Genomic DNA, 13,617 nt, shown 5'->3' on the forward strand with positions numbered 1-13,617 from the left:
CAGCGTGGAACTTTCGTAGGATGCCACCTGTGCAACAAATCCAGTCGTGAAATTTCCTCGCTCCTAAATAGTCCAAAGTCAACTGCCGGCTTTATTATAAGAAAATGGAAGCCACTAAGTGGTAGGCCACATAAACTGACAGAGAGGGGTCAGCGGATGCTGAAGCGCATAGTACAAAGAGGTCGGCGACTTTCTGCACAGTCACTTTCTACAGAGCTCCAAACTTCATGTGACCTTCCAATTAGCCCACGTACAGTACGCAGAGAGCTTCATGGAATGGGTGTCCATGGCCGAGTAGCTGCATCTAAGCCATACATCACCAAGTCCAATGCAAAGCGTCGGATGCAGTGGTGTAAAGCACTGAGAGCCAGGCCTTCTCGACCAACATCAGTGTGTGACCTCACCAATGCGCTTTTGGAAGAATGGTCGAGAAATCCTATAAACACACTCCGCAACCTTGTGGACAGCCTTCCCAGAAGAGTTGAAGCTGTAATAGCTGCAAAATGTGGACCGACATCATATTGAACCCTATGGGTTAGGAATGGGATGGCACTTCAAGTTCATATGTGAGTCAAGGCAGGTGGTCAAATACTTTTGGCAATATAGTGTATGTTCGAAAAAACCACAGTGTAAAAAATGTGTTGTGAAGTGTCCTACTAAATGGTAACGGGTAAAAGTACAGAAATTAAAAAAATAATACTGTGTCAGGACTAGGGTTGTCTCTATACTAATACTTTGGTACCGGTGCTAAAATGTATATTGATACTTTGATACTTTTCAAAACAAAGGAGACAACAAGAAATTTCATTATTTACTTATTTTTTAGATAAATCTTACATTACATTAAACATATGTTTCTTATTGCATTGAAAGAAACATTTAGAGTGTTGGAATTAAAATTAAAAGACATTAAACACACTGGGCTTTTCTTATTGCACTCAAATAATTTACAAGTGTATATATTACATATAGCCTGCCATAATCTAGGATTAGGTTAGAACAGAATAGAAAGCTTTATTTACATTGTATTAAATGTTTCATGATTCATCCATCCATCCATTTTCTAACGCTTATTCCCTTCGGGGTCGCGGGGGGCGCTGGAGCCTATCTCAGCTACAATCGGGCGGAAGGCGGGGTACACCCTGGACAAGTCGCCACCTCATCGCAGGGCCAACACAGATAGACAGACAACATTCACACTCACATTCTCAGAAAGCTTTATTTACATTGTATTAAATGTTTCATGATTCATGGTTGCCAATTTTGATCTGTGCTTTAATACAAATTAAATAATTCGTAAATACTAAAAACTTAGACTTAGACTTCCTTTTTATTGTCCTTCAAATTTGAACTTTACAGCACAGATAAGAACTAAATTTTGTACCGTATTTTCCGCACTATTAGCCGCACCTAAAAACCACAAATTTACTCAAAAGCTGACAGTGCGGCTTATAACCCGGTGCGCTTTATATATGGATTAATATTAAGATTCATTTTCATAAAGTTTCGGTCTCGCAACTACGGTAAACAGCCGCCATCTTTTTTCCCCGTAGAAGAGGAAGTGCTTCTTCTTCTACGCAAGCAACCGCCAAGGTAAGCACCCGCCCCCATAGAACAGGAAGCGCTTCTTCTTCTACTGTAAGCAACCACCCGCCCGCGTAGAAGAAGAAGAAGAGCGTGGATATTACTTTTCATTTCCTTTGTGTGTTTACATCTGTAAAGACCACAAAATGGCGACAGGTTTCCGGTTCATGAAAAGACGCAATCTCTCCATCCGCACACGGACTACTATTTCACAGCAACTGCCTAAGGACTTTCAAGAAAAGCTGGCTACTTTCCGTGCATATTGTAAAAACAAGATAGCTGAAAAAAAGATCCGGCCAGAGAACATTATCAACATGGACGAGGTTCCACTGACTTTTGATATTCCTGTGAACCGCACTGTGGATACAACGGGAGCACGTACGGTGAATATTCGCACCACAGGGAATGAGAAGTCATCCTTCACTGTGGTTCTAGCTTGCCATGCTAATGGCCAGAAACTTCCACCCATGGTGATATTCAAAAGGAAGACCTTGCCAAAAGAGACCTTTCCAGCCGGCGTCATCATAAAAGCTAACTCGAAGGGATGGATGAATGAAGAAAAGATGAGCGAGTGGTTAAGGTAAGTTTACGCGAAGAGGCCGGGTGGTTTTTTTCACGCAGCTCCGTCCATGTTGATATACGACTCCATGCGCGCCCACATCACGCTGGTTTTTAATATATTATTAAAGTTTGACTGACCATCTGACTGTTTTTTTGACATTCCTTTAGCGCAGTTAGATGCGGCTTACAACACGGGGCGGCTTATAGGTGGACAAAGTTTTGAAATATGCCGTTCATTGAAGGCGCGGCTTATAACCCAGGGCGCCTTATGGTGCGGAAAACACGGTACATAAGCTCATGGTAGTGCAGGATAAAAAAAGCAATAAGGTGCATATATAAATAAATAAATATATATAAATAATACATATAATATATATATATAAAATAAATAAATATATATAAATAAATAAATAGATTACTGTACAGATAAATATATTGCACTTTTTCACATGCGTCCACGTTTATGGCTGTATGTTATATTGTCTTTTTTATTCCAGCGAGTTAATCCATTTTGGGGGGAGTTGAGGGGATAATTTAATTATCATGCGTTCAAGAGTCTTACGGCTTGAGGGAAGGGAAAAACAATACTAAGTCTAAAACTACACAGACAATACATGTAGTAGGGGAAACACATTGTTAAAGGGGAACTGCACTTTTATTTTTAATGTTGCCTATAGTTCACAATCATAAAAGACATGATGATGTAAGGATTTTTTAATTTTTGCATTCTAAATATTAAATAATTGAGATCAAAAGTCTGCTTACAAGGGAGCTTATGGGAACCGTTAAATTCCGACGAGAAAGCTCTTAAACAAATATCCAAACATCTCCATTGAACTTTTATATACATGATGTAAGTATATACAGTATGTAATGTAGTAATGGGTACATTTATAATAACATTTCATATGTTAGTATTTGATCATTTTAAGCATACACGGCACAATAATTTTAAAAACGCATCACAACGTTTGCTTTGGCGAGGCATGTTTTAAAGCACCGCGGCACTTCAGTGTTTAAAGCGTCACCTTAATCGTGAGTTTTGAAGCCAAAATACCTCCATATTGTTCTTCATGCACCCTCTTAACCAGCAAAATTTTGCCTTTTCTCCTTTTCACTGTTTCGGCTTGTATGTGCTTTGTGTGTGTGCTGACACACTTTACATGTGCCTCAGCTCAGCAACGTCACCACCGCACGGCAGCATGTGAATGAAAACAATGTACCGGTGCTTTTCCAACGGCAGTATAGTATCTTTTTTCATTCATTAGTACTGCGATACTTTGTTAGTATCGGTATACTGTAACATCCTAGTCAGGACACAATATAAAACTTTATTCTAATTGCCGTACTTTTGTAAGCAAAATATTGTTGTATTGATGTGAAGTGATTGGGATTTGCTAAACAACAAGAAAAATCTCCTACTTTTTGGGATGTCCCTCAAAATGTCCCAGCAGTCAGTGAGGTGCCACTAATTAAAATCTGACCTAACCTAATCAACTGACTATATATTCTGGACCTACTCAAACTGCCACGAAAACAGAGTGGCCTCTAAAGCCTGTATATGTGTGTGTGTGTGTGTGTGTGTGTGTGTGTGCGTGTTGAGTGTGGCCCAGCTGGGTGGTGTCTGTGATGGATGTCGCGCACTAGTAGCCTGACGCCAAACAGACTCCCCAGCTGTCCCACCCACTCCCACCCGCTGCCCTAGTGATGGACTGAACAGGTGGGCACACACACAAGGTTGATTCATAGAAAATGCAGTTGAGAAATGCTTATTTGGCAGTAGCGGGTGTGTAAGTGCGGCTGTAAGGGGACACAGCTTGTGTACAAATATGTATGAGACAGCTGTGACGGCAGAGGGCCCACCGTGAGGACATGGTACATTCCAGAAAAATGTGAACTTTAACTTTTCTGTCGACATTTTGCTATTTTTTTATGGCAAAAATTAACATCTTAATTTTGAATTATTTAAATACATAAATATAATGTAATGCTTATTGTATGTGCTGCAAATGTTTTTCCATAACTTTTCATTTGTCATGTTGTATTTATAGAATTATTTTCACAAACTGCGAAGAAGATACTAACATTTAAAAAAGGGAGTTCAAAACATTCCGATCAAAAAAATCATGTTTGCATGTACACAGTCAATCTTTTTGTGTCCTCCTTTGAAGCATGTTGATATTTTGGGGCTCCATAACGGATTGTGTTAATATTAGGGCTGTCAGAATTAAGTTGACTCATGTGATTAATCACAAAAAATATCACACACAAATATGTACACACTTAGATTAATCATGACATTTGTTTTGACCATACAAGCTTTTTTTACCTTAATCGCTACACGCGCATACGGCAGTACAAAAATGAGTGAGGAGACACCAACTGGTGTGCTTTTTGGCAAATTTCCGAACTTCAGATAAAACTGTTACCAAGTTTTGTGCAAATATATGACATGATGCACTCAAGCAAAACTATAAAAACGTTCCCGGTTGACATTCTGACAATAACATTTAATTTGTCTACAAAGCAAATTTAAACACATTTTAATTATGCTAACGAGTAATCACCTGTGAATAATCATGATTAATCCAAATTCCAAAATATGATAATTTGACAGACCTAGTTAATATATAACTATTTTGAATGTGTGTGTACTAGAGAGAAGGATGCAAGTTACACGAGGCTAGACAAAGTTATGTTTGTGTCATGCTTGTGTGTGTATTGTATATAGTTTCAAGGAGGCCCATGTGTGGGACATGACAAGTAATATCCTGGATCCTGTTTCTCTAATGTCATAAAAAATATATATTCCTTACGCACCTCACACGAACACATTTCTAAACCATTTTCCATTCCTATCAGTTGTATATTGTATTATATTATGCATCTGGATATCACTTTATCAACAGATCCCCCCTAAAAATGTGGAATTGTTCCGAGAGAAAGTGATGGGAAATAAGTAGAGTTGCGCTATAAGTAGAAATGCATGCATCATCGTCACACGACTTCAGCCACAAACTTGCACTGAAGCCATTAAAAGGCACATCGGAGCCTCTAGTGTCAGAAAGTATGTAGACTAAACACACTTGAGTGACTACAGCTGTAGCAGAGTGGTGTCCCACACACTCACACACGCCACATGAAACACACATTGTTCAATGTGCTTATGATGGCTGCATCAGCCCTGCTAGCAATCATTTCTCCCACAAGGGCATGCTCTCACAAAAACACAGTAACGAGCAATACCAACGTGTGAAAAATCACATCAATAATCCTTGCACCAGAATAATTGGAACCATATGAGACAGCATCCAAATGAACGCCATGTTAGCCCAAACATAATGTGCGTGTGTGTAAAATGTACCTCTGCGCCACATCGTAGGACTCAGGGTGTATGCAGGTCTGGTCCAGAGGGTTGAAGTGTGTCGGTATGACACTGGACTTTCCTTTGACCTTCTTTGCTGCCGGTTTATGTAGCGCTGCTGGAGGAGGTGCAGACCTGGCGCTGTTGTTGACATGATAAATCCAAAAATCCTATTAGGAAGCCATCATTTACGAACACCACTTGAGTGCAGGACACGCAGACCTAATAAAACATCCATTCTAATAAATCCCATGGCCTTCCAACTGAGTTCTTTACACATATAATACAGTATAATTACCAGGGGTGTAATATATTCTAAATAAGATTTTTTTTGGTCAATAACATAATTTCCCACACGGAACACATTGTGTGTGGAACAGGAAGTTTTACAAAAACATTGCAGCACAGCCTTTTCGCAAGCAGGAATCATAGCTAGCGAAAGAGCCAAGGAAAAGTCATAGCTTTAGAAATCTTCCGTCGTAAAGTGTCCGGGGGAAATACGTAAACAGACAAAAACATGTCTGTTTTTAAATGTCAATGAACAAGAAACTATTAGCAGATTTTCTTTTTTTTCTCCAAATCATTAAAGCTGTTAACAGAAAAGCTTTGCAAGTTTTAGTTTTTCGCATTGCGTACCCTTACTGTACTTGAGGTTTGTACCGACCCTGGATTATGGCGTATCATTAGTATTTACATGCTGCCGCTAGGCGACATCATACGCAAATACGGTGTTAGCTTTCACTGTTATGCTGATGACACCCAACTCTACATGCCCCTAAAGCTGACCAACACGCCGGATTGTAGTCAGTTGGAGGCGTGTCTTAATGAAATTAAACAATGGATGTCCGCTAACTTCTTGCAACTCAACGCCAAGAAAACGGAAATGCTGATTATCGGTCCTGCTGAACACCGACATTTATTTAATAATACCACCTTAACATTTGACAACCAAACAATTACACAAGGCGACTCAGTAAAGAATCTGGGTATTATCTTCGACCCAACTCTCTCGTTTGAGTCACACATTAAGAGTGTTACTAAAACGGCCTTCTTTCATCTCCGTAATATCGCTAAAATTTGTTCTATTTTATCCACTAACGACGCTGAGATCATTATTCATGCGTTGGTTACGTCTCGTCTCGACTACTCTAACGTATTATTTTCGGGTCTCCCTATGTCTAGCATTAAAAGATTAAAATAGGTACAAAATGCGGCTGCTAGACTTTTGACAAGAACAAGAAAGTTTGATCATATTACGCCTATACTGGCTCACCTGCACTGGCTTCCTGTGCACTTAAGATGCAACTTTAAGGTTTTACTACTTACGTATAAAATACTACACGGTCTAGCTCCAGCCTATCTTGCCGATTGTATTGTACCATATGTCCCGGCAAGAAATCTGCGTTCAAAGAACTCTGGCTTATTAGTGATTCTCAGAGCCCAAAAAAAGTCTGCGGGCTATAGAGCGTTTTCTATTCGGGCTCCAGTACTATAGAATGCCCTCCCCCATTTGTATACTGTAGCCTTTAAATAGACCCCCATTTTAGACCAGTTGATCTGCCGTTTCTTTTCATTTCTCCTCTGCTCCCCTCTCCCTTGTGGAAGGGGGGGGGGGACACAGGTCCGTTGGCCATGGATGAAGTGCTGGCTGTCCAGAGTCGGGACCCGGGGTGGACCGCTCGCATGTGCATCGGTTGGGAACATCTCTGTGCTGCTGACTCGTCTCCACTCGGGATGGTGTCCTGCTGGCCCCACTATGGACTGGACTCTTACTATTATGTTGGATCCACTATGGACTGGACTCTCACAATATTATGTCAGACCCACTCGACATCCATTGCATTCGGTCTCCCCTAGAGAGAGGGGGGGGTTACCCACATATGCGGTCCTCTCCAAGGTTTCTCATAGTCATTCACATCGACGTCCCACTGGGGTGAGTTTTTCCTTGCCCTTATGTGGGCTCTGTACCGAGGATGTCGTTGTGGCTTGTGCAGCCCTTTGAGACACTTGTGATTTAGGGCTATATAAATAAACATTGATTGACTGATTGATTGATTACACCAGAAATGTTTCCAGTGTTGTACCTGTGCATGGTTTGCTGGTTGATTCTGATGAAGCCGGCACACTGCTGGTAGCTCTTTGGTCCTATGCCTTTGACCAGTTTCAGCTGCTCCCTGTTGACGAAGGGACCGTTCTGCTCTCTCCACTCGGCAATATTCCGCGCCGTGCCTGCATTTAAACCTGCAACGTGCCTAGTAGATAACAGCGTAATGAGAGTGTGCAATATAAACTATTTAAAGACTGTGTGTTAAATTGTGAGGTACAGTATGACAAAATTAAATGAGACTCAAAGCAAAATGAACACAAACAAAAGACAGGAAAGCCAACTTAAAGCAATCGGCCGGTTTTGTCTGAGCAATACAGGGAGGCGATTTGGAGTCCTGTGACTTGCCAACTCTAAAACACGCTGCTGTGTCAACACTCCACATAATACCTCAGTCATCAACACGTCTGCGAGTTTGTGTGCATGTGTGTGTAGCATGACTTCTTGGCAGGAATAAAAAAAAGCTCACTTGCAGAGCAGACAAGTAAATAGATGACCTGATGGCGGCCCTGACGGCCCAACACCAACCTACTTCGTACTGAAGTTCTACTGTTAGCACTGTTCTACTGTTACTGTCTACGTGCATTTAAGTAAAAGGCATGTGCATGTATGTCATATATTTTTAGTACGCGTGCACAAGCGTGTCATTTACCTCATCAGAGTCTCAGAACAGATGTTGATGTCAACCCCAACGAAGCTCACACACTCCTGCACCACACTGTCCAGAGCTGCCTTCAGAGCGCTGGATGAAACATCATGCTGCAAACACACATAATAAATAGTTATAGGAAAGCTGATACGGAGAGCAAGTAAGCTCTATTTCACAGAACAGAATTTCATCAACCATTTTTGTTGATATATCCTATCTGGAATTTAGGCGCAACTTGTAGGCACAACGTCCCCTGGGAGGATTATTAAATTTCATCCTGAAAAGAGATTAAGAGCAACTGGGCCAAAGAAAATCCTGACACACCGAAAGACATTTGATTGACAACTACAATAAAAAGAAACATAAAAAAAAAACCTCTGAGAGCTGATTGGCAGATGGAAAGCGCAGAGATGGTGTAAAGACAGTGAGGGTTTACTTTGGCAATCGAAGAAGCTCCTCTAATTGAACCTGTCTCAGCCACTAGCCCAACAACAATTTGGGTAATATCTTCCAAAAAGGATTGGAATGCTTTCCCTATTTGGAAAGACAAAGACGCAAGCGCAAAGATAGGAGAGATTATATCAAGTCGGATGATGGCCAAGGAGCAGGACACTGATAGCTCAGCAACTGCTCAAGGATTAGCTGACAGTGTGGCGTGGACGACAGTGTGTGCACGCACGCGTGAACGTGAACATGATCGAACCTTGTTGTGCTGTAACATGAGCACCACTTCAATAAACACTTTCATGTTCACAGATAACAACCACGAAAGAAATCAGGACACAGAGTGACAGACAGGAGTGATATGAAATACAGCGTGTTTTAACTGCACAAAATAATGCGTTGTTGGAGAAATGGTGGCGTAATGGATGCATTTTGGAAATGTGACAAAGTAATGCATTTTTGGAAAATGCTATAAAATATATTACTGAAAATGCTTATTAAAGTCCAACGTCTACAATCCTGTATTTGGGGAACTTGTGTGAAGAGAAGGTACAAATGAAGCATATATACCATACTTTCCAGACTATAGAGCACAACAGTATATATAAGCAGCAGCCACTAAATTTTTGAAAAAATTGTTTTCCATATATTAGCAGCTCCAGACTATAAGCCACAGGCATATACGTTGTGAAATAATTTATTTACACAGAAAGATTTTATGAATAAATACATTCATTGTTTCCAAACAGTTTCTGTAACATGGCAGTAAATGGCTGATGAAACAAAATCGACTTCATTATCATATACTTTAGCTGCGGAAGCTGGCCCTCCAATCAGCTAAACAAATTCAGTAACTCCATGGAGACGTCTTGGTGAATTTACTAAGGAATTTGTGAAACTGAAACAATACAAATAGAATGCCATTTCTGATTTTTTTTTTAAAAGTAGCATATAGTTCAAACTCACATCTGTCAGTAGACTCCATATAAAAATTATAACATGGCTGGCGGGGAGAGGACCGATTTGAATTGGAGGCACGTAAATAAGGCCACCCACAAAACAGCGCATCCTAAATAGACGGTCAGAAAGCGGTTTGAAGACTATCTTTAAAACATAATCTAGGCAACATTTTGACCAAAAAAACACCATTACATGTTATGTAGACCACTAGTAAGTGTTTTAAATACATTAAAAGTATAGATGTCCGATAATGGCTTTTTTGCCGATATCCGATATTCCGATATTGTCCAACTCTTAATTACCAATTCCGATATCAATCGATACCGATATATACAGTCGTGGAATTAACACATTATTATGCCTAATTCTGTTGTGATGCCCCGCTGGATGCATTAAACAATGTAACAAGGTTTTCCAAAATAAATTTTAAAAAAATGCCAACATGGCACTGCCATATTTATTATTGAAGTCACAAAGTGCATTATGTTTTTTAACATGCCTCAAAACAGCAGCTTGGAATTTGGGACATTCTCTCCCTGAGAGAGCATGAGGAGGTTGAGGTGGGCGGGTTTGGGGGGGGCAGGGTTGAGGTGGGGGGTTAGGGGGAGGTGGGGGTGTATATTGTAGCATCCCGGAAGAGTTAGTGCTGCAAGGGATTCTGGGTATTTGTTCTGTTGTGTTTGTGTTGTGTTACTGTGCGGATGTTCTCCCGAAATGTGTTTGTCATTCTTGTTTGGTGTGGGTTCACAGTGTGGCGCATATTTGTAACAGTGTTAAAGTGGTTTATACGGCCACCCTCAGTGTGACCTGTATGGCTGTTGACCAAGTATGCATGGGATTCACTTGTGTGAATGAAAAGCCGTAGATATTATGTGACTGGGCCGGCACGCAAAGGCAGTGCCTTTAAGGTTTATTGGCGCTCTGTACTTCTCCCTACGTCCGTGTACACAGCGGCGTTTTAAAAAGTCATACATACTTTTTGAAACAGATACCGATAATTTTGAAACCGATACCGATAATTTCTGATATTACATTTTAAAGCATTTATCGGCCGATAATATTATCGGACATCTTTATTTTATATATATATATATATATATATATATGTATATATATATATATATAAATTTTAAAAAAAAGTTTTAAAAACTAGTTGCAATGCAGGCATAATGCATTTCACCAGTTGGTGCAATAAATTTCGGACCCAACTACTTTGCTGACAAATATGTAGCGAGGAAAATCATGTACTGCAATGTGCTCTCAAGTATGACCTCTTAACATATTCTGTTATTTAACATTAAAATCTAAACTGATCCAAATAACCATCCGTAGTGATGACACAACCATCTGATGCTTAAAGAATCCTGAGAGGCACCACAGCTGGAGGCGTCGTGAAGACAATACAACAAACAAGACAATCCTATGCAGGAGAAACGAATGATTTATGACTGCGAGTGAGGGGATACACAAAGAGGGAGGAGTCCAGGGAGAGTTTGCAGAGTGGAGGAAATCACCTGTAACATTACACCGGAGAAGAATGTTTTCACACGAGAAAATAAGTGGAGGTGAGCCTTCACCTGCAGTAAGGAACCGATGAAGTGTTCTCACATTTTTTTTGGAACCTTAGAGCAGGTGGCTATAGTGCACTTCCTATGACATGCTCAAAAAATGTGCTCAGTTGAAACAGACTGAAACCTGTAGTACGTGATTCCTGTTTTGGGCCCACACTTGTTTACATAACCAGTCAAACAACAACACAAAAAGAGGTCATTGATGACTGAGAACAGGGAAAATCACTTAAATATGTAATGACATGATGGCAACGTAGAGCGGAAGAAAGTCAAAAGTGCAGAAAAACAGTGACGTTTTGCTGTATTAAACCCATTGAGTTTTCAGTTTGCACTACTCTGTTAACAGTAGGCACTAAATGTACCAGTGGACCATGTCATCCTGTATTGCTACATCCATCTACCAGTTTGCTGCTCATCTCCTTCTTTCCTTCACCCAAAAGCCCAGTATTGCTTCTAACTCACAATCGACTTCCACGCCTCATTTACTCTTACCTCTCTGTCATTTCCTTGGACGTCTTGCTTCCTTTCCTTTGCAAGTGAATAGGTCTTAACATGTTAAACCAGCCTGCAAATTAGCATGTGTAAACTATATACATGGAATTTTTGTTCTTTTAGATAACAGCTTAAATAAACTTAAATTACATAAGCAGTACAAAAAAGTGACTTAATGATAAATGACAGTAGCCTCAATAGATAAATGCCCCATTCCTTCATACTGTACTCGACAAATCCAGTGACTGGTTTGATCCAAATCATCAAGTCGGTGTATGGATTGGCAATAAACTTGCTGGAGGCGGCCAACATATGCTAAATGACCTCCAGGCAGACCTTCTGTTTGCACCTTGACTGCTTAAATTCCGCGGTTACCACATCAGGGGTAAGATATCTCTGTTTACAACACCAAAACAAGCTTCAAACCTGCCTATCTCCTGATAGACAACCTCCAGGAGGGTTTCTGGTGTAAGAGTAATTAAAAAGCCACAAACTGTAAATAAAGGGAAGCAGCAAGACAAAGCAAAAGAGCAAAGGGAAATAAACTGCTGAGATGTAAGGTGCTGAAAGACAACAATGACAGAAGACTAAAATACCATTCGCCAGTGATGAGCTTGGTAACTGGAATATTACTGGAGACAGGCTGGCTGCAGATGCGAAGTAGAGCTGGAGGCCTGTAAATGTTCCTCTCAGATTTGTGGACTAGAGATTTGAAATATCACAACATTACTACCGCGGTCTGCTAAAATAGGCCAGGAGAGCAATTACATACTGAAACATGCTTACTGCTACTGCATAATGTCTGCACTGCCTTTGACAAATCTAAAAGGTCATAACCAAGATAATTAAGAACAATCAATTACTTGAAAAAATACATACAAGTCTATCAAGCTAAACTCAGGCATATTCTGTCACCTAGTGGCCCTTCATTAAAATGCACTGTCCAACTGTATGTACTTTTCCAGTATTTCTGGTCAACTTGTTTTTGTTGCCCGAGGTTACTTTAAGTACCCGCATACAACTGACACTACTAAAGCGTAGTTTGTATTCAAAAATAATAATAATAAAAATATTCTTAAGTGTTTTCATAATTTGTGGGGAGACAAAAAGGTTCCACGCTCCTGAACAACAAAAAATACATGAATAATCCTAGAACGGCTGCTTCTATGCAGCCCCTAAACAACACAATAGTTAGTAATATAACAACATTGCAATAAAAATATAAAAAATGAGAACGGCGTAAGTATGTTAAGCTTCACTCCTGTATACACCTCGCTCATCATCTCATCACTCATGCACTCTGACAGGATAATGTGGAAACAATTAAAATAGTAGCAGCTTACATTTTGGCAGCTTCAACCATTGATAACAGATTTTTTTTCCCACGCCTCAAAACACTGAGGAAAGGAAGCATCAATCTTTGTCAACACCCAATTTCTTTCCTCTCCTTCCGTCTTCTCCTGTCTCCCCTGTGGGCACAACCGGCATAGCTTAGGAGCAGTGCGCGCACACACTTGCCCTTTGCACAAGGGCCCTTCATACACTCGACAGGGATATTCGGCTTTCAGGTGTCATTTCAGAGTGAACCTGAAATGCACTATAACCTTTTACAGTTGAACTTGATTTCCCCTTCGATAAACTTCTGAATGCACAAATCCAACCTGCACAACTTCTACAAAATGGGGCCGAACTGCAAACGTCACAACAAGTGACAAGCTGCTAATGACACTCATCATCCCTTGATGTGACGTCCTGGTCTCATGATATCAAAACGTGAACAGCATGATCAAGAAGACTGGGACCTATGATTTTAATGTACATTCGAAACACTTCATTGTTGTCTCCATCATTTTTATTGGATATGCTTTGGTGTAGATTGTTCTCCAAA

The 13,617-nt window shown here is 40.3% G+C and overlaps 1 protein-coding gene across 1 annotated transcript in view; it reads right to left on the reverse strand.

Moving 5' to 3' along the window:
* The window catches only part of srbd1 (S1 RNA binding domain 1), an 88,897-nt gene that overhangs the window by 10,510 nt on the left and 64,770 nt on the right, over positions 1–13,617 (reverse strand). Inside the window, exons 17-19 of the mRNA XM_061965485.2 lie at positions 8,266–8,372; positions 7,594–7,761; positions 5,510–5,650 (exon numbers count right to left, since the gene is read on the reverse strand). Of these exons, the coding sequence (XP_061821469.2) occupies positions 5,510–5,650; positions 7,594–7,761; positions 8,266–8,372 (416 nt within the window). The remainder of the gene's footprint in view (positions 1–5,509; positions 5,651–7,593; positions 7,762–8,265; positions 8,373–13,617) is intronic.

This window comes from Nerophis lumbriciformis, linkage group LG02, assembly GCF_033978685.3.
Source record: "Nerophis lumbriciformis linkage group LG02, RoL_Nlum_v2.1, whole genome shotgun sequence".
Taxonomy (NCBI): domain Eukaryota; kingdom Metazoa; phylum Chordata; class Actinopteri; order Syngnathiformes; family Syngnathidae; genus Nerophis; species Nerophis lumbriciformis.